This window comes from Equus przewalskii, chromosome 17 (assembly GCF_037783145.1).
Source record: "Equus przewalskii isolate Varuska chromosome 17, EquPr2, whole genome shotgun sequence".
Classification (NCBI taxonomy): Eukaryota; Metazoa; Chordata; class Mammalia; order Perissodactyla; family Equidae; genus Equus; species Equus przewalskii.
In genome coordinates, this window is record NC_091847.1 from 66,417,826 (window position 1) to 66,438,867 (window position 21,042).

Consider the following 21,042-nt stretch of genomic DNA (forward strand, 5'->3'; position numbering starts at 1 on the left):
AAGAGACTCATCTAGGGCTTCCCAACAGGAAGTGTTTAGAAATGTGTATAGGGACATTTTTAGTTGTTTCAGAGACTAGCATTTAGTGCCTAAGGGTTAGGGGTCCTAAACATCCCGAAATGAATGGGTAAGTCCCCTGCAATAAAGAACTGTGCCATCCAAAATAATAGTGATCCATTGAGAAAGTTTTCATTGAGTTCTTTTCATGAGCGCTTCTTTTTGCCCTCATGGTTTATCAGTTTCTGTAAGATTATATTAAATTACATTATTATAGCTTCATCGAGCCCTTGAGCAAGGCAGGCTCTTTCTGACTACAAAGATGAAGCAGACACAGTCTTTGCCTCCCTGGAAGTCACAATCTTCTGTGTGCAACAGCTGCAGACTGTGACAAGAACTCTAATGAAAACCAAGAGAGTAACAGAGGAACTGGGGGAGATAGCATCAATTATACCTGGAGACATGTGGGGAGGTTTCTTGGAAGAGATGAACCCTTTCAGGATAGGACTGTCACCGTCAGAGGTACCAGTGCCAGGAGTGTGTCTTGGAAAAAGGGAGTGGTATGTCATCAGCTCTGCCACTTCTAGCTAAGCATTTGGTCTGAGCGTGAGGTGTGGCAGCTCCTACCACGTGTTGCTCAGGTTGCTGACTCTGTGGCCAGACTCCTCTCCTCTGTCTGGCTGCTTTTGCTACCATTGTGGCATTAGAAGAGCCTACCATTATGGTAGCTTGGGCCACTTGCTTGGGGTAGGAATTCCGAGGAATGCCACCTATGATCCTTTCTAACCAGCCAGCCCTGGGAGTGCGGCACAGGATGGCGGGAAATGCCATGTTCTCTATGACAAGAAAGGGAGGGAGGACAAGAGATTCCAGACAGTTACAGTAAAACCCTGTTGTGCTAGAGGGGCAGAGAAATCCTGGCAGGACTCACCCACAGTCACATTACATCATGGAGGTTGGTTGGGAGGAGAAAACAGAAATTTTCCAGACTAAAATTTAACTCTTTCAAGGCCTAAACCTTATATTTTAATTATTTTCTAGAGAGTTTGGATATATTTTTTCCTACTTTCTTAACCGACTATAGGCAACATCATCTTCCTAAGGTCAACAGTATGAACTGGTGATTATGTTGGAAATAAGCTTTATTCTTGGGGAGGAAGGCACTGCTTACACTGAAAGCTTACATTCAGCTCCAGAATCTTGACTGTAATTAGCAGCTGGTGTCTGCCTGGTCTAGAAGCACATCTGTAACAATATCTGATGGAGTTTTTTACTGACAAGTTTATATAGACTGGAAAAGGATGATTGGGAATAATGGAACCCAACTTAAGGGTGAGGCCATATGCTGTTTACCATCCAGAAAACCTAAGCTGATTCGTATGTGAGGCGGACTAGACTGTGCTCCAAGTATCTGGTATTAGCGACCAATTCTCTCTCCTTAGGAACTGGTAGAAACTCTAGCCAGGTGTAGCTGAGGAAATTGTCCAAGTGTTCTGTAACCTGTTGGAAATGATGCTTTCTGAATCTTGGTTTATTGCTGGTCTCTCATCTCCCACTGTGCCCTTGGGCAGCCCCTGTACACATGGGAACATGTGCATCCTTATATGAGGGCTGTAACACAGATTACAGAGCATTTTCAGTCTCTCTCTGCTGATACTCCACTTCTGAACAACAGTCTTTGTCCAGGGTATTTTGTTTTTATCCAGTGTTTCTTCCTTTTTGAGGAACTTTCATATTTCTTCAGTAGAGGCTCTGCAAAATGCTTGCTGCCCGTTCCTTGTGCTGAGGCTGGGTTCTCTGCGTGCTGCTGGGCCTTTGTCTCTCAGATCTGAGTGCTGCAGGATAATCCTGCTCAGGGCTCTTTTTGCTGCTCATATGCTGTATTGTCTTTGGAATAAAGAATAATTTCCGGATTGGATCTGGACTGGAAAAGTTCACTCATCTTTTTATAAATCTGTAGCCTTTGATCCTTAGATCTTTCAGGCAGCCTCTCTGTCTGCAAACGCTTGAGCTGTTATGGTTAGCCTTTGTTCCCATTGTCCCCTCTGCCTGCGATGTTCTTCTGGCCTTCTTTGTCCAGTTCTTTCTAACCCAGGTGTCCCAGGGCCCCCAAGGGTAGCTAAAGGCCTCTCCTTTGTGCTCCCATAGCTCTTTATGCATACCTCTTAGAGTATTTTATTTAACTTACTTGTTTATATGTCTCCCCACTACACTGGAAGTTCCTTGAAGGCAAAGAGGATTTCTCTTCACTCTTATTCCCCTTGAGTCCAGCATAGTGTAGGGTACCTAGTGGGGTCTCAATAGATGTTTATTGAGTGAAATTCATGTTCCTTGTGGGTTCATGTTCCAGGGGGCATTTAACCATGTTATAGATGGTAGGGCATCATGACTAACCTACACTCTGGTAGGAATTGCAAATGACTCCCAATTAATTGTATCTATATCTTGAATACTGTCTGTCTGAAAAAAAAAAGTACCAGTTTCATTATAAGATAATCACCAACCAACTTACCCTGCCAATACTGTGAATTGTGGTTGAATAAGAAGCTGAAATCTCATAAGCACTTTTTCTCCTGCTTTTATATTTTGCTCAAATACAGAATCAAGGTGTTTGATGAGTGATTGGGGTTTCCATGGTGCATTGTTTTCTGTGAAATCATTTGCTCTTTACCAGTTGTGTTCCTCTGTATAGATTAAGTTCACTTAACACTGCTTGCTCTAAAATTGCCTTTATTTCTTGCCTACTTTCGTACTTACTGACTTCCCGTTGTGAAATAGGAAAGCATCGAGTCGTTTCTGAGCTTTTTCATTGTAGGTATTCGATATCTGTATCTGTATCTCGCTGAGAGGCATTTTCCAGACTATTCTTCTGTATTTTCAGACCTCATGGTGCCCAGGGACATTGTAGGATCCCAAATGTGTGCTCTATATTCAGCATCTAAAGAATTCTATTGTCCAGAAGATGATGTAATAAAACATAGCATACATTCCTTTCTGTTAGCAGATCCTTAGTTTCCTGACTGTGCATGTATTCATTTGCTGGGGCTGCCATAACAAAGCACCACAGACTGGATGGCTTAAAGAACCAGAAATTTCTTTCCTCACAAGTCTGGAAGCTAAAAGTCCGAGATCAGGGTGTTGGCAGGGTTTATTTCTTCTGAGGACCTCTCTCCTGGGCTTGTCGTCTGCCAGTGTCTTCACCTGGTCTGCCCTCTGTGCTGGTCTGTCCTAATCTCCTCTTCGTATCAGAACACCAGCCATATTGGATTAGGACCCACCCATATGACCTCATTTCACCTTAATCACCTCTTTAAAGGCGTCTCTCCAAATACAGTCACACAGAGGTACTAGCGGGTTAGAATTTAGGACTCCAACATATGAGTTTTAGGGAGGACGTAATTCAGCCCATAACAGTGAATGAAGGGCGCTTTAAATGTCCCATTCAGATGTTAAAGAAATTGTCAGGCTTTCAGGGTGCTGAGCTACTTTTCAGTGATTATTCAATAAATACGTGTTTAGTTTCCCTTTTCATAGATCGAAATGCCGCCTTCCTTTCTGCTCCTGATTTAAGCCTCGCTGACTTCTTGAAGCCACTGGCTTCCCCAGAATGGTTGCTGAGGAAGGAGTGTTTGTACTTCTCTCTCTTTGGGGATTCTGGGATAAACAAAAGGGTGCTGGGATACTTTTTTTAAAATAATAACAAGGCTACTAGTTATCGAGTGCTTATTCTGGGCAACTTTACAGTATTTTAATGATCACAACAAGCCTACAGAGTAGATACTATTATCCCTACTTGATATATAAGAAAATGGAGGCTCAGAGAGATGAGGTAACTTGCCCTTATACTTTTTATTTTAGTTTTTCTCCTTTAAGGCATCCGTGTGGTCTTGAAGGACTATCAGTGGTGAGATGAGGATTGTGGGAAAGAAGTGAAGGCTATGTCAAGCTCATAGCCACTGGACTTATTGGTGGCAATCCAAGACTTAAGGGTCCCGGAAAGTTTGAACTCCACTGACTGAACTCCACATTGGTAGATGTTTGAAGGCATAGCCCAATCTACCTGTTAAACTGGGCCAATTGACTCTGGGTTACTTTAGGCCAGACTTTTGGACTATGGCCTGGATTGAATAACGGTTGTCATGGTAACCCTGATTCAGAAGTGGGCTGAAAAGAAAGGTTCAGGATAGACAATATGAACACAAGGGAGGTGTATTATGAATTTTTTTTTTTTATGTTGGGATTATGGGAAAGTATTACTGCAAGCTGTTTAGAATGAGCTAGACCGGTGGGTCTTCACCCTGGCTTAGTATCTGAATAACTTGGGAAGTCTTCAAAAGCATAGTACCTGGGTTTCAACCCTACAGATCTTTATTAAGAGGGCTGTGGGCTCGACATCTGTAGTTTTTAACAATCACCCCAGTAAATCTCATGTACAGCCAAAGTGAATTAGAACTAATAAGCGAGCCAGCTCTAATGGCCTAGTGGTTAAAGTTGAGCGTGCTTCACTTTGGCTGCCCGGGTTTGCTTCCTGGGCACAGAACCACACCACTTGTCTGTCAGCCATGCTGTGGCGGCAGCTCACCTAGAAGAACTAGAATGACCTACAACTAGAATATGCAATGATGTACTGGGGCTTTGGGGAGAAAAAAAGAAAAAGAACTAATGAGCTAGGCCAGGGGTTGGCAAGCTGTGGCCCACGGGGAAGATCTGGCCTGCTGCCTGTGTTTGTATGGCCTATGAACTGAGTGGTTTCTTTTAAGTGGTTGAAAAAATCACAAGAAGAATAATATTTTGTGATACATGAAAATTATATAAAATTTAAATTTGTGTTCATAATTCAGATTTTATTGGAACATAGCCATCCATGCTCATTCATTTACATTTTGTCCATAGTTGCTTTCATGTTACAACAGCAGAGTTAAGTAGTTGCAAGAGACATACAAAGCCTAAACTATTTACCGTGAAACCCTTTATAGGAAATGTTTGCTGACCCCTGAGTTAGGTTAAGTCAAGGTCATCAAGAGAGCTGGTTTAGAACTTTAAAAGGAGACAGGTTTGTGTAACTTGTGTGTTTGTGTAGTGTATTTTGAATTTTAAATTTCCTGTGGGCTTTTTTTCCCCCTAGCAGAGGGACCCTGGTTGATCCATCTGTAGCGAGTTTGTTCAACAGATTTTTTATCAAACAGGATTGAAACATCCGCTTTTTTCCTGAAAACATACAAGTACAAAGAACATGCTGTCCACAGAATATGATAACCCGGACCTCTTCAATGGTGGGGATCTCCTGAATCCCTTCTACTATCCATTTCCTATTCCATCCCCACCCCATCACCCCTTTCCCCCATCCTTCGATTCCATATTGCGGTTAATGCCAGCCGGATGCCTCAAAGCGTTTCCTTTTCTTGATCCAATATTGGAAAAAGGGAACAGCGTTTATAGGAATGATTTTAATATAAAAATATAGTTGAACAAGATTAGGAAGATACCACTGGTTTCCTATATTGGTTTATTTCTTTTACTTTCTAGTTTTCATCCACTTGAATTTAGAAAACAAGAAAAGCATTAAGGTTAGGAAAATTAACAGAAAATGGAAAACAACCGAGAAAGAAAAACCCCTGCCATCAGGTTGTGTTTTGTACAGAGGAGCAGCCACAATTCATTTCCAAACCAGCCCGTCCAGTTCAGAAAGAGAGAGATGGTAACCTTATGCTTGGATGTACCACTTTAGGCCTTTGTTTAGTCTGTTTTTTACTTATAATTTTGATGATAGTGATTGTGAGACGTGGATATATATTTATCAGTTTTATAAGCATGTGATATCAAGGATTTAAAAAAAACGAACATGTATTAATTGAACTGATAGGAAAAATGCATTTGATTTCTGAATAGTTTATCATTCATCATTGGATGATAGTATTCGACGACCTTGAGAGGCTCCTTGTAAAATGCTTGGTGTCTTGGGTATTGCAAGTGAGGCCACATTCATATTCACATGTTCTCATTTTTATCCTGTCCTTCCTCCAGCATAGGGAAGTGGCTACAATCCCAGGCATATTTACCCTACAGCCACCTGGAAGGAAGCCAGCAATGTCATTACAGATGGCAGTGTGCCCAGACTATCTTAAAAAAGCATCGTCTCTGCTACTAATTAAGTTTCAGGAAGGATGATGTTCGCTTTTATATTAACAAGCATTTTGAAAAGGCTGAGGGCAGATATGTTCGAAGCAATCTTCTTATTCCTAAGAGTTCATGGTTAAATTTAATTGTCCTTTAGCTTCCCCTCTCCTACATTTGGGACACTGTGCTGGATGATGCATGGTTTGGGCATGGGAAAAACTAGGTAGTATTTGCATGTTTTGTATCTCATCCTGGGGCTTCAACTTATTTTTCGTTGTTGCTTTTTTTAGGGTTCTGTACATTGGCCTGGCCTGCAATACGGCTCGCTATATTTATATCTCCTACCTGGAAAATGCCTGGACTGTCCTCCCCATGGAAGTTCTTCAAGGTATGTTAACAGCTGGAGTTAGAAGTACTTCTCTACCTGACTGAGCTGTGGGTGTGTAAAGTTCAGTGGCCTTTAGCATCTGATGCTACCAAGGAAGGGCGGACTTACTGTTTTATATGGTTTTGAACTGGTTGTTAAGGAAGAGGTGACATCATGGGGCTGGTTCTTCAATTACTCTGAGTGTGGTTCTGTGTTTGTTGAGCTAAACAAAGCTGGATTTGACCCACACCCTTGTGATTAAACAAAGAAAGAGGCACTCTGGAATGAATTCTTACGTACAGTTGCGAGGCATACACATCCAAAGGTGGTTTTAAATATAAGAGGATTTCTCTTTTAAAGATTTTGATGTTTTCGTTTTGGTAGGTTAACTATACTTATTGAAAAAAGGTTGTCATAATTATTTTATTTCTTCTGTTACTTTTATCACATCTAGTGATTTATACCTAAAGCTTTATAGTCAGGCTATTGTTTTACCCTGAACCTTTAAAATGTTTGCTCAAATACCCTGACCTGAGTTCTTCTCTTTCTCCAGTTCTTTACTGGACTGTTTCCCCTTCAACATATAACTTTGAAAAAATTTCTAGGAGACTCGTCCATGTTTCTTAAGAGCAATGAAAACATGGATTTCTTTCTTTCTTTTTTTTTAATTGAGATCCATAATAGTTTATATCATTGTGAAATTTCAGTTGTACATTATTTTTGTCTGTTACCATACCAGTGCTCCCATTCACTGCCTGTGCCAACCCCCCATCCCCCTTCCCCAGGTAACCACTGAACTGTTTTCTTTGTCCATATGTTGTTTATATTCCGCATATGAGTGAAATCATATGGTGTTTGTCTTTCTCAGTCTGGCTTATTTTGCTTAGCATAATACCCTCCAGGTCCATCCATGTTGTTGCAAGTGGGATGATTTTGTCTTTTTTTATGTCTGAGTAGTGTTCCATTGTGTGTGTGTGTATATATATATATATATATATCTCTCTCTCTCTCTCTCTCTCTCTCTCTCTCACATCTTCTTTATCCAATCATCAGTCGATGGGCACATGGATTGTTTCCATGTTATGTGAATAGTGCTGCAATGAACATAGGGGTACATATGTTACCTTGGATTGTTGATTTCAAGTTGTTTGGGTAGACACCCAGTAGCTGGGTCATAAGGTATTTCAATTTTTAGTTTTTTGAGGAATTTCCACACTGTTTTCCATAGTGGCTGCACCAGTTTACATTCTCACCAGCAGTGAAAACATGGATTTCTATTCAAAGCTCACTCCCAGGTTAGCTCATATAATCCAGACTATATCTGGTAAACCCCTCTTAGCAACTTGTTTAACCGTTTTGTGGATGGCAGTATGATTAAAGTAAAGGTTTGGGACAAGATCATTGAAGTTGAGGTCTTCTGGGGCAGCCTAGGCTCCTAAATCATTAAATATACTAAATAGTCTGTGATTATATACAATTTCATTAGCTTTATAGGTTGCAATTATCAGTTTCCCTAACCCTGAGGATGCAAATACAGCATAATCAATATAATTAATTTCTTATCATGATATCTAAGATGAAAGACTCACAATTATACATTTAAACAAAATGTACCAAATGCAAGCTCATTCATCAAATTCCATTGTGGCAATGAAAAAAAAATCTATCCTAATTGAAAGGAGATATAATTTATATTCATATTAAAATGATAAAATTCAAATATATACACACTTTAAAGGTGCTTTTCTCAGGTCTGATGCAATGGTGTAATTCATGAAAGGAGATTTATTTATAAATATATAGAAATTGGAAATTCGGTCTTAAAACAAGAAATTATTGTTTGTAATAATTAGAACTCTGGAAGAGTCTTAAGGTGGGGCCTGTATCTCAGCATTGTGTCGTTTAAGAATAACAAAGCACTAAATGTGAACTACAGGAAAGAATTGTGCAATATGCAACACAGTTCTTAGAACGTCCCACCTCCACTTCCTATCCTAGTCTCACCTGACTTAACTGTGTTATTTACTGGTAGGCCAGAGGGTGCAGACTCGATTAAAAAAACTGGCGTGCCTTCAGAGAAGAAAGTATATTGTAATTATATATGCATACACCTTTCTCTCCTTTTAATTTAATATGAATTAGATGGAAAAGGACAGTTTGCGTAAGTGACTCAAGAAGAGATAACAAAAGAGAGAAGCTTTTTAATGAAATGGTTAAAGGAATAACAGAAGAAATTTATAAGAGAGGAAAAAACAAATGCTGTTGTGAATCAAAAAACTCTTTTTTCCTGTTAATTTATCAAAGATCTATCAATAGCTACTAAAAGTCAGGCAGCATGCTGGGTACTAGGAATGTAATAAAAAAAACAATGTATTAACTTAGGCCCCAAGGTCTCACCATCTGTTCTGGAAGCCAGATGTGTCAACACATAATTGCTACACAGTGTGTGAGATGGAATTAGAAAAATGTGCCGGGTAACAGAGAAGGAGCTCCGTGAAAGGAATGATTAGCTTTGGGAAGCAGGAGTGGGAGGATGAAGATATTATTGAAAGATTCCCCAAAGAAATCACGTGTGAGCTGGATTTTGAAGGGTGAATGGGAATCCACCAGGTGGCCTAAAGAGAGCGGGCGTTTTGGCATAGAGAAGAGCCGTGTGCCAGAGCTCAGAACTGGAAAGAAGGGCATCTTCAGGGAACCTCAGTGGTATGCCGTGGCTTTATCATCCCAAGCTGCCCACCCAGGACATATTTTTATAATACTTACGTGCGCCTCAGGGCAATCATCCCAGGGTTGAGGGAGTTGGCCATGTTCTGAACTAAACAGGAATTCTGCTTCTGCGGCAGGCTACGGTTTATACCCGTGTGATTCATTTTGTTCTGTGATACCAGTAGAAACCTACTTACTGATGTGAAGCGAGTAAAAAGGGGCAGCTGTAAACACATAGAGTCTCCTTGTCTAACCAAGGGCTCTCTGACCGCTTCCACAGAGCTCTTTGTGTCTAAAACTGGAGGAGACGGTTTCATTCCCTGGCAGAAGTAAGTGCTAGTGTTTTGGCTGCACAACAATAACAAAATGCTTGCGTTTGTATGACCCATGCCCACCCTGTGGAAAATAGCGGATCACCCATGCGGAATAAGACCTGCGTCACAGGAATACACTTCTGACTGAAAAGGTTTGTTTTGCCAGTCTGGATTCTTCCACCTTCACAAGTGTTGTCCAAATGACTTTAAAGTCCCTGTGCTTAAAGCAGCCCTACTCAGAATGCAGTAAAGACAAGAAATAATGATGACGAAACACTGAATGATTTAACTCCAGGACAAGCCCACTGTCAGGATAGATGCCCCTTAATTCCTTGACTAGGATTGCTGCCTGATGATTACTAAAGACCTAGACTTAAGAGGGGGAGGGTTGGGGAGTGGGATGTTGGCTGTCATCATTGATGATCTTGACGCTGAAGAGTCAGCACTTTCATTCTTTGATTCCCAACCAGTGCTACACAAGAGGATCCTCTTAAAAAATAGAGTTGAGGGGCCAGCCTGATGGCGCAGTGGTTAAGTTCACATGCTCTGCTGCAGTGGCCCAGGGTTCACCAGTTCAGATCCTAGGTGTGGACCTATGCACGGCTTATCAAGCCATGCTGTGACAGGCGTCCCACATATAAAGTAGAGGAAGATGGGCATGGATGTTAGCTCAGGGCCAATCTTCCTCAGCAAAAAAAGAAAAAAAAAAAGGATTGGCAGTGGATGTCAGCTCTGGGGTAATCTTCCTAAAAAAAAAATAGAGTTGAGGTCTGTCTCTTCATCCTATCACCTCTTGCCTTATCCCCAAACTCCATGAGAACTAGTACCACCTTAGTGGGCAACTGAAGTGGAGGAGACAAGGGATTGTGCTTATTCCATATCTCCGGCTGCCCATCTCTTCCTCCTTGAAGTTGCGTGTAACTAAGGGAGGAAGACTCCTTGTTATCTTTCATTCCTTGGAGCTCTTGATCATCGTCTCAGCATTCATCTCCTCATGTCATGTTGGTAAGAATTAGCAGAAGGGATGGGGATGAAGCAAATTTCATCCTCTTGAGGCCCCCAGGAAGGAGGCCATGCAGGTATCTATGTGGGGATCAAACTAAGACTGTTGGACGCTGTTGGGAATTTTGAGGATGTTTCTTTCCCATAATCTTTTTCACATTTAGTAGCCGATATTTTCTTTCAGCCTTATCCTTTTTGCAGTTCAGCCTCCCTTTGCAGCAAACATGTTGTTCTGTAGGTAACTGCTGGCACCATGTAAGGAAGCAGAAGACAGACTTCCTGCCCATGAGGAGCCTACATTTTATTTGAAAAAGAGACAGTGAGTCTAAACGTGCCTGAAAACATTACTGGGTGGAGTGACAGACGCGGGATAGTTCAAATTTATTTCTCAAGATCTCATTTTAAAAACCCATAGGAATTTCTTCTTTGGTTTTGTCCAAGAAGCATTAAAGCATTCATGATTTTGATCAGCAGTATACGCATGTAATAAAAATCAAGCCCAAATTTGTTACGTTCCTTCCTGTGCGGGTATTGGTCATGAATCCTTGCAAGACTTTGGGATGAATGTGATCAAAATTATTCCTGCTGTTGAAATGTGTTTGAGGAGAGTAAGGCCAGCCTGGGGCTGCTGTAACTGAAGAGGTCCTTCTGAGGCACTTGAATTAATGGCTCAAGCACTGAGGGATGAAAATGAGGTCTGTGTCAGGGTCCATCTCTGCAGGATGCTGGATCAGCGGGAGCCAGGTTAAGATTTTGATGAAAGATGGTTTTTTAATATCACCACTAGGAGGGCTTGAGCTGACATTTATGAAGCTTTGCTCTCTTACCTAGTATGCCTGTTCAGCTAGTAAGAACTATGTTTTCCTTCCTCTTATGTTCTGGAAGAGCATGGAAAAATCATGAAAGGATTACTGTGCAGCCCTTATCTGACAGTGGAAATTCTAGACATGATTCCAATGTGTTATTATCTGTATTGGAAATTTTCTGTCTGGCTTAACCCTTCAAATGTAAGTAGCTTGCCACGCAAATACGTAAGATAGACAAATGCTCTGAGTTCACCATTTCAATCGATAAGTTGACATGTGAAAGTCATTGGTGTTACTGTTAAAATTAATTTTTAATCAGATTAGTCTTATAAATTGTAATAGAGCAATTTTATTCTTTGTCACTTTACAGTTACTAAAAGTTCTTATAAAATCTTTCCTTCAAAATAGACATTATTTTGACCATTTAGAAATCATTTTAAATGTCTTCTGCTCCAAGAATCCTTTTCTGGCAATCGCATCCCACACTTAGCTCTTCCTTTTCTGCATTGTTCTCCAATTTATGGACTATGTTACAAGTTTAGCACTTAATTCCTACCCAATTATTTTACAAATACTAGTTTTACTTCCTGACTTAGTTTTAACTCTTAAATGCAAAGACCATGCCTTATACTTTTTGAATTCTCCAGAGACATGTACACAGGAAGATGTACTATACATGCTTGTTGTCTGATGGGTTTTACAGACTCCTGCAAAATGTACCATAGTCGATATTTTCTAATTTTTGAAGCTCTTGAATAATATAGGAAGTTCTAGCTCAAAAACTTATATAAAGAACATTTGAAAACTAAATTTGAAAGCTGAACCTTCAGTATTATAGCTTTTTTCCTAGGATACCATCTCGCCATCCATTACACATCTGTAGAAACATCAGTGTATTTTAATCATTTACTTACTTATGCTCTCACCTCATTCTATAAATTATTTGAGGCAGCTTACCAAAATAGGCAATGCTCTGGAAACCATAAAGTGCTTAGGCTTGAGTTAGACTGTCTTGTATTCCAGCTCCCCAGCCTAAAAGCTCTGCGTCTTTGGACAAGATGAGTAACCTCTCAAAGTCTCAGACTCGTGCTGTAGAATAGGCTGCTAGGAGTATTAAACTAACCCATGCAAAGTATTTAGTGAAGTATTTGCCTGCACATAGCCTTAAATAAATGTTAAGTAATTTAAAAATAACAATAAAAGTAAAATAAAAAATTATAAATAAATAAAAATCAGGACCAGGGGGAATATGATTTAGAAGATTCTACTCTAAGAGGTTAAATTTCAATTATGCATGAAAGCCTGGCCATTAAGACTAGGCAGTGCACACTGTTCTTAACCTATCTTTGGGGAAGTGAAACTTTTCCTGGCTTTGATATAAAAGCTGTTCTAACGTGTGGCTTCATATGGGGGACACTGAGCATGGAGTGTACGGTGTCGCTGAGTCTTGACATTAAACATTAAAAATTTTGGGTGGCAGTGTCCTAAAGCCTGCTTTAAGGTACGCGGAAGGCATGATGCCTGCATATGAAATTCACAAGGGCCCCCAAAACGTTATTGTATCAGTTACAGACCTTTGTTTAAAGTAACTTGTGTGTCTTTTTTACTTTGCAAGGTGCAGCTTAAAGAAGCTTATTTCCTCTATTTCTATTCACACATTGGATTTGAAGTTCTCTCCAACCTTACCCAGGGCACCTTTTATCCCCAAGTGCTGCTCCCTTGTATCCCAACATGCAGACCACTGCCTACTTAGTTTCAGTTCAGCTTTCTCGTGCTCAGCTGCGCGTGTGTGTCAAGCCCTGGGCTAGGTGCGGGTACGCTGATTCTCCTCAGGGAGCTCAGTCTGCTCCTTCAGGTAAATCCTGCGCCTTTCACCTGTCAGACTGTAAGCTCCATGGTGGTTAAGGACACGTTTTGTATGTCATCATATTCTCAAAGCAGAGCAGGGTACTGGCGCATGGTCTCGGTGCTCCGTAAGTACTGATAGATGAAGGCGTAAAGGAGATTCTTGTGGTGCCATACATTGGTGGATGCAGGAGCGTTGGTCTTTAACAATAGTTGTTGTTACTTTAGTTATATAAGTTAGTACATAAGTCGAAACTTATATAGAGTTTCTTTCATGTGACACACAGAAGGTTCATTCAGCTGCTGCTAGGTCCGTTGCTCTTTGTAGGGTCCTCTGCTGTTCCTGGAAGGTTACTTGCTGTTGGTGGCCCTGACTTTGGCAGAAATACTGGCTTGCTGTTCACCTGCTGTTTCCTTTTCTTCATGGACACACAGCTAGACTTTGTCTCCCAGCCTGCCTTGTAGTTAGGTATGACCATATGACTGATTCTGCCCAGTGGAATGTGAGCAGAAATGATGTGTGTCACTTCTAAACCCAACCCTTAAAATTTCCCTGTGCCATTCTCTCCTCCTTCCTCTGCCAGCTGGATCTTGGTACCCAGGGTGACAGGTGTTGAAGACGGCAGAGTCTGTGCAGCCTGGGTCCCTGAATGACTATGTGGAGCAGAGCTGCTCCTCTTCCGGTCCCATGCCCACTGGACTTTATATGAGCAAGAAAAGAAAACATCTAATCTGTGAAACCAAGACTCCAAGGTTTACTGTCGCAACAGCTAACATTACCTTAACCAATCCAGACGCCTTCTTTTATTGCCTGCCCAACAGAGGCCTTTTCTTAGGAAGAATAGTCTCTTAACTGATTTTCACCAGGTTGATCTTTCAGAAGCTTTTTTTATCCCAGCATTTACAGGTACACTGAACTAACTGAAAGGTATGCTTTTGTCCATCAACCGAAAAGATGTGTTACAATCGATTCAGTGTGCCAGTGTTGGGAGAATACTTATGTTTTGTTCAGTGAGCACAAGTCAGTGGCCGAAGCAAGAAAAACAAAACAAAAAATCCTATTTCCCCAATACTCTGATTGTCACTTCTCACCCCTCAGCCATTATGAGGTGATTTCCCCAAGCCAGGCAGCATTTTACAAAGAGCAGCTGTCTATTGGGGAAGAAAAGATTTTTCTCTTGCTCGTACGTGCGATTTATTGCAATAAGCGTTCTTGTGGGCCAAGACTGAACAATCGTGAAATGCATGTTGCAGAATCAGAGTCTCGTGTTGAATGTTTTAAGATAAAGAGTTATTTGGGGCATATGAATAACTTGCTAATATTTACAATGTGAGATCTTTGGGGACGGAGGGGAAGAAGGTAGTAAGAATATAGATTTTTTTAAAATTGGTAGATCGTTGGGCATGTTTGATATTATCAACAAAACCTCTCAAAGTAGATGGTTACATTTACTGTAAAATACTTTTAATAGTTATTAGGAGAATATGTAGTGTATTATTTAAGCACTAAATTTCTGAACTTAGACACCTTGGGTTTGGATCCTGTGACTTTGGACAAGATGCTTTAGTTTCTCTGTGCCTTAGTTTCCTTTTTGAAAAATGAAGAAAGAAATGGTACCTATTACTGGGAGGAATAAATGAGATAATCTCTGTAAAACATTTAGCACAATTCCTGGTGGAGTAAGCGGCTGTAATAATACTAATAATGAAAAAAATGGAATGTTAATCACAAATATTTCGAGTGATTCTAGGTTATTCAAATGTGGTGTATTCTTAAACCGCTGAGGTCTTAGCAGTAGGTAGTGTGAAAACACCTGTGTTTCGGTGAGGCCTTGAAGATGATCCTGAGGGACCCCACTAAAGGAAAGGAAGGACTGAGAAGCTAAGTTTGTGCGACCTCTGTGGTCTCTGAGAGTCGTTCCTTGCCAGTTAACATATTTATTAAGCACCTTGTATCTGAGTTGCTAGTCACTTACCGCTCACAAATATGAGTAGTTTTGTGACAAGTAGCCCAGGAAGGATTAATGCATGTTGCAAGGAGAGTCGATGTGTATGCCTGTATTTTCAGTTACTATTATCAGTTAGGGGAGTAACCTCTTTTTATTCTTACTGTTTGATCCACTGACTTAGTTATCTCATACTAAAAAGTTTAAAAGATTGTAGCTCTAGTGTAAGCATATTTACCATGCCACTGAATAAATTTGCTTATATATTTCATCACAGAGAATAATTATCTACTACGTTTTCACAGTTCTCTAATAAAGAGTAAAAAAAGTAGAAGCATTTTATTTCCCGAGTTTATGATATCTGTCACCCCCTAAATTTTATGGGAAAGTTGTTTTAGGTAGCACAATTGTCCTAAAATGTGGAAAATGGTGGAGCATTTTTAGATTGCTTTTTTTTTTTTCAGTGAGGAAGATTGGCACTGAGCTAACATCTGTTGCCAATCTTCCTCTTTTTGCTTGAGGAAGAGTGGCCTTGAGTTAACATCTGTGCCAATCTTCCTCTATTTTTGTATGTGGGATTGCCACCACAGCATGGCTTGATGAGTGGTATAGGTCCATGCCTGGGATCTGGACCCATGAATCCCAGGCCACTGAAGCGGAGCTTGTGAACTTAACCATTACACCACTGGGCTGGCCCCAAGATTGCTTTTTTAATATTTTAACATTAGTAGACCACAACACAATTGTAGTAAAACCATTGACAAGAGCTTCAGATTATTAATAGGATTATTAGAAGGTTGAACATTCAAGTTTAAGAAGAAGAACCACAAGTCCACCACTGTCTTTTGTACACAAAGGTGATATTACCAGCCCAGTCCCCTCTTGTGGCTTGTTTAGTTTTGCTGGTTTCTTTTCTAGGAAGTGGTATGGATTCTTCTATTTACATATTTTGAAATAAGGTATTTCAGAGAAACTGGGTTCTGAGTACTGTTGTCCGTAATGTTTTGGGTGGTTCTTTCCCTGGTGTCGGGTACCTTCTCCACACGCTTTTGCGGCTCAGCGCTCTGCTGAATCCCTGAGGGGGCCCTCTGCAGACCTCTGCAGGCTGCTCTCCGTTTCTGCCCTGGAAAATGTTGGAGCATATAGGTAGAGTGGCTTTCATTCTCCTGTCTTTAGTCCTGGAGAAAAATTTTTTACTGTGTCATTTACTATTTTTTCTTTCAGTTAATATGCTGAGTTGTTCTAAAGAATGTAGTTCCCAATTATCTAGTCAGTCCCAAAAAGCAATAAGGAAAGTCTAGAAATCTAACTATAGGGAACTTTTACAACTGCCGCTTAATACCATCCAACAAATTCTAGTGGTTTAAAAGCATCCTGATTTAAGCCATCCTGCTGGAAAATGCTTTAATTATCTCAGAAGACTCAAAGTTTTAGAAAACCCTTAGAATTTTGGGAAAAAAGAAAAAGAAAGAAAGAAACTCTATTACTGGAAGATTTTGTGTCCCCGGGGCCTTCACACTTAAGAGAATAACTGTTAGAATTATATTTGATCTAGAATTATAGGACAAATATATTTGTTAATGTTTTGGTTACATAAATACGTAGGCCCATCTTTGTCTACTTGTAAATCCTGCGATTGATTGCTCAGACTTAGACATAACAATAGATTTGGCATCACCATTAAAGTTAATTTACAACCGTTTGATTTGGTTTCACCTCTTTGATTCATCTTTAAGAAATGGTTTCCAAAACCCATGTTGGATATTACTATTGAATCTAATTAATTTTGAGTAAATTCATTTTATTTATTGGAATAATTTTGAGTTTTTTCCTCAGTGGTGTTAATGAAAAACTGTACATATCTGAAAAGAAAGAGAGTTAGCAGCATCTTTAATAATATTAATGAAAATATTTAAAAATATTTCCATGGTGCACTACTGTGTCAAAATTTAATTAAGACTCTATCCAGGCGTTATTCAGTTCTGAGTAAGCTGGCATTATCTGAGGTACTGTAATTGTTTAGCCAGATAAAGCAAATACTGTATTTGACTTCTGTGGAAATTAATTGTGTGCATACTACCTCTAATCATCTAATCCATCTATCTAGTTAAAAAATAACCTAGTTGAAATGATTACTGAAATATATATAAGCCTAAGAAAAAATATTTTGATGTTTCTCTGTTAACTATAGGGCATTTAATCTAAGGTACCCAGTAAAAATAGTGTTTATTCCTTTATGGATCTACTTAAGTAAGACCATCCCTGCTAATTCGCTTGTATGCCAGACACTGAATTTTACCTTGTTGGGGGCTGGATATTTTTGTATTCCTATAAGTGTTCGTCAGCTTTGTTCTGGCACACAGCTAAATTACTTGAAAACAGTATGCTCCTTCTGGGTCTTGCTTTTAAAGGCTACTTAGGTGGGACCAGGGCAGTACTTAGACCAGGGCTGACTCTCTCATAAATACCAACACCAGAGCCTTTTCAGCACTCGACCAATCCCAGGAATCTTGAGCTTTTCCAGTCTGGCTGCTGGAAGTGGTCCTGTTCCTGGCCCTGTCTGGGTTCTGAGTACTGTTGTCCGTAATGTTTTGGGTGGTTCTTTCCCTGGCGTTGGGTACCTTCGCCACGTGCTTTTGCGGACCATTGCTCCGCTGAATCCCGGAGGGGGCCCTCTGCAGCCTTCTCTCCATGCAGCTCTCTCCGCTCTGGTGCTCTGCCCTGGGTCTCTTCATCCTGTCGGCGCCATCTCCTCAGCCCAGTGTGTCCCCGCTGTGCTCTGCAGCTGTCACACTCTGACCAGGCAGGCAGCTGGGGCTACTCATTTCTTTCCCATCTCTCAGGGACCACTGTCCTTGTTGCTGTGTCCTGCATCTTGGGAACTATTGTTTCATGTATTTTGTCCAGTTTTTAGTTGTTTCAGGAAGGAGGGTAAATCCAGTCCCTGTTACTCTATTTCGGCTAGAATCAGACTGATGTCAGGTTATATCTTAAATGAATATTAATCTTTTAGTTTAATTTTCCAAAACATAACTTAAGAGTTTCTGATGATATTATCTGCAAATGAGATTATTTTTTCAGGGAGCAAGCCCATGACTTAATCTAGGCAGAACCAGATGATTTCTTAATCCCTTCTAGCTATAAAACCTGTTCTGACAATATATTTTTATTACATTTAAAGCAGTGCTCTAATAAAGATTTAAATGCAGACAATACACAGTTGTTACACATTAAAATAATCGCCAAAGTTTTCCACCTGTTATCTTCATCCTCCACCTCCCCCAGCAAATGGTGAAAGTGTAGTGAAACTGGTAACGAAGCCTTGTAAATGATGTCTACACTCTTTTGGAAAACAAATTGGAACTAATATGTATTAAAATGCATAAAAATTGTTATAGCTTTTGAATTATTAACCCCACTTGGAGAATTATAGCCAATGTAAATAATCTTAGATATGTAAAAAAGCTGTATCTTCAAAAGAATTAATCATGGTGCTAATTCTAATGGAAAAAAAATTGGTAATAATCTTAATGTCAAAATAGGTGCCTAATAAGGGATTAATGCTAGCCCTGGTGGTCTAGTGGTTAAGATCCAGTGCTTTCACTGCTGTGGCCTGGTTTTGCTTTCTGGTCAGGGACCCACACCACCTGTCTGTGGGTTGTTATATTGTGGCAGCTGGGTGTTGCTGTGATGCTGAAAGCTACGCTACTGGTATTTCAAATACCACAAGGGTCACCCATGGTGGACAGGTTTCAGCAGAGCTTCCAAACTCAGACTGGGAAGAAGGACATGGCCACCACTTCCCCCCAAAAAATTGGCCATAAAAACGTTATCAATAGCAGGAGAGCATTGTCTGATGGAGCACCAGAAGGTGAGAGGATGGCGCAAAAAGACCAGGCAGAGTTCTGCTCTGCTCTCCACGGGGTCGCTGGGAGTTGGAATCTACTCGATGGCATTAACAACAAAGAGATTAATACCTACAATATGTAAAGAACTCCTACAACTCAATAGCAAAAAAACCAAACCCAATTCAAAAATGAGTAAAGGACTTAAATAGACATTTCTCTCAGAGAAGATAACCAAGTGGTCAATAAACACATAAAAAGATGCTTAACATCACTAGCCATTAGGGGATGCAAATCAAACCCACCATGAGATGCCACTTCGTACTCATTAGGATTGCTATCATAAAAAAACACAGAAAATAAGTGCTGGTGAGGATGTGGGGAAATTGGATCTCTTGTGCATTTCTGGTGGGAACGTAAAATGGTGCAGCTACTGTGGAAAACAGGCAGGTCCTAAGTGTTAAGCATGTTGTCACCATACGAGCCAGCAATTCCATTTCTGGGTATATACCCAAAAGAATTGACAGCAGGGACTCAAATAGGTCCTGCACACCAGTGTTCATAGCAGCAGCATTCACAATAGCCAAAAGGTGGAAACACCCCAAATGTCCATCAGATGAATGGATAAACAAAATGTTTTATCTGCATACAATGGAATATTAGCCTTAAAAAGGAAGGAAATTCTCACACTTGCTACAACATGGATGAACTTTGCAGATATTATGCTAAGTGAAATGAACCAGACACAAAAGGACAAATACTGTATGATTCCATGTATATGAAGTACCCAGCTAGTCAAACTCATAGAGGCGGAAGGTAGAGTGGTGGCTCCCAAGGCCTAGAGGGAGTTTCGCTTTGGGATGATAAAAATCCTGGAGCTGGATGGTGGTGACGGCTGCACGACAATGTGAATGTACTTAATGCCACTAAACCATACATTTAAAAATGGTTCAAATGGTAAATTTTATGTATATTTTACCTCAAATAAATGAATAACATACAGATCTTTCTTACATATACTTTTAAATAAGTAAGTCACATTTCCAAAAAGAGTAACGTAAGGCGTGCTGACCAGACAGTCTTCTGTTTTTCCTCTCCAGGAGTGACGCACGCCGCCATCTGGGCAGCATGCATTTCTTACCTCAGCGCCGCGGTTCCCCCTGAGCTGAGGACGTCAGCACAGGGCATCCTGCAAGGCCTTCACCTGGGTTTGGGGAGAGGCTGTGGGGCCATGATCGGAGGCGTGTTAGTCAATTATTTTGGTAAGAATGGCTTTCTCTTTTTTACTTTCTTCACTGATGAAAATGTATGATTTTTCAGCAACACCTCAATAGACACTCAAAGTATTACTAAAGATGGCCAGAAGCTGAACTCCAGTGTTGACATTCTCTTTGTAGCTTTCATGGTAGTCATTATTATTGAGCATTGTGCTTTGGTTGTTAAGATGATTAGAGCCAGCCTGTAGCCCTGCACACTTCTCTGACCGACAGCTTAATGAGATGCTACACAGATGCCTCAAAGGAGCCGAGCCAGTGAATATACACAGGTGCTTTGGGTTTGAAGTAAAAAGCCTTAAACCTGGTGATAATAATGCTAGAGGAAAGAAAACTCATCATTGTTATTCCATCAGGAGATTTTGAATCAGAAAAATCTAACTATATGCTGGCTTTGGTAATGTCACTACATCTATGATAACGCAGTCCACCTGCCCTGTCTGATCTCCCTTATTGGAAATACTGGGGCTGGGGTGGAGATGAGATTATTCTGCTCAGGGATCTTGACTGCGCAGTCAGCTATGAAAGGTGGGCCCCGGGATGTCTGAATTTATAGCACTATTTGAGCTCTGCTGTTCCAACTACAGATCAATAGGGTTGTCTAATCATTAGGTAAAAGGTCTTTATGAAGAAGAGAATACCAATGAATTTTTCAGTGAAAGACACTCGGAGACAGTCCTTTATAAATGCAGTTTTAAAACTTGACCAATGACAGATCCGATACCAGCACCTGGGTTTCCAGACACCCACCCAGCCGTGTGTTTCTTCCACTGTAGGAAGCTAATGGTCATTCACCATTCTGTAGTTTACCCCAAGCTCTGGT

The 21,042-nt window shown here is 40.5% G+C and overlaps 1 protein-coding gene across 8 annotated transcripts in view; it reads left to right on the forward strand.

Annotated features, from left to right (window-relative positions):
- MFSD6 (major facilitator superfamily domain containing 6) overlaps positions 1 to 21,042 on the forward strand; it is a 72,212-nt gene that overhangs the window by 44,955 nt on the left and 6,215 nt on the right. For all 8 annotated transcript variants that reach the window (XM_070580446.1, XM_008516528.2, XM_070580445.1 and 5 more), the window contains exons 3-4: positions 6,405 to 6,502; positions 20,046 to 20,207. In XM_070580446.1, coding sequence (XP_070436547.1) covers positions 6,405 to 6,502; positions 20,046 to 20,207 — 260 coding nt within the window. The remainder of the gene's footprint in view (positions 1 to 6,404; positions 6,503 to 20,045; positions 20,208 to 21,042) is intronic.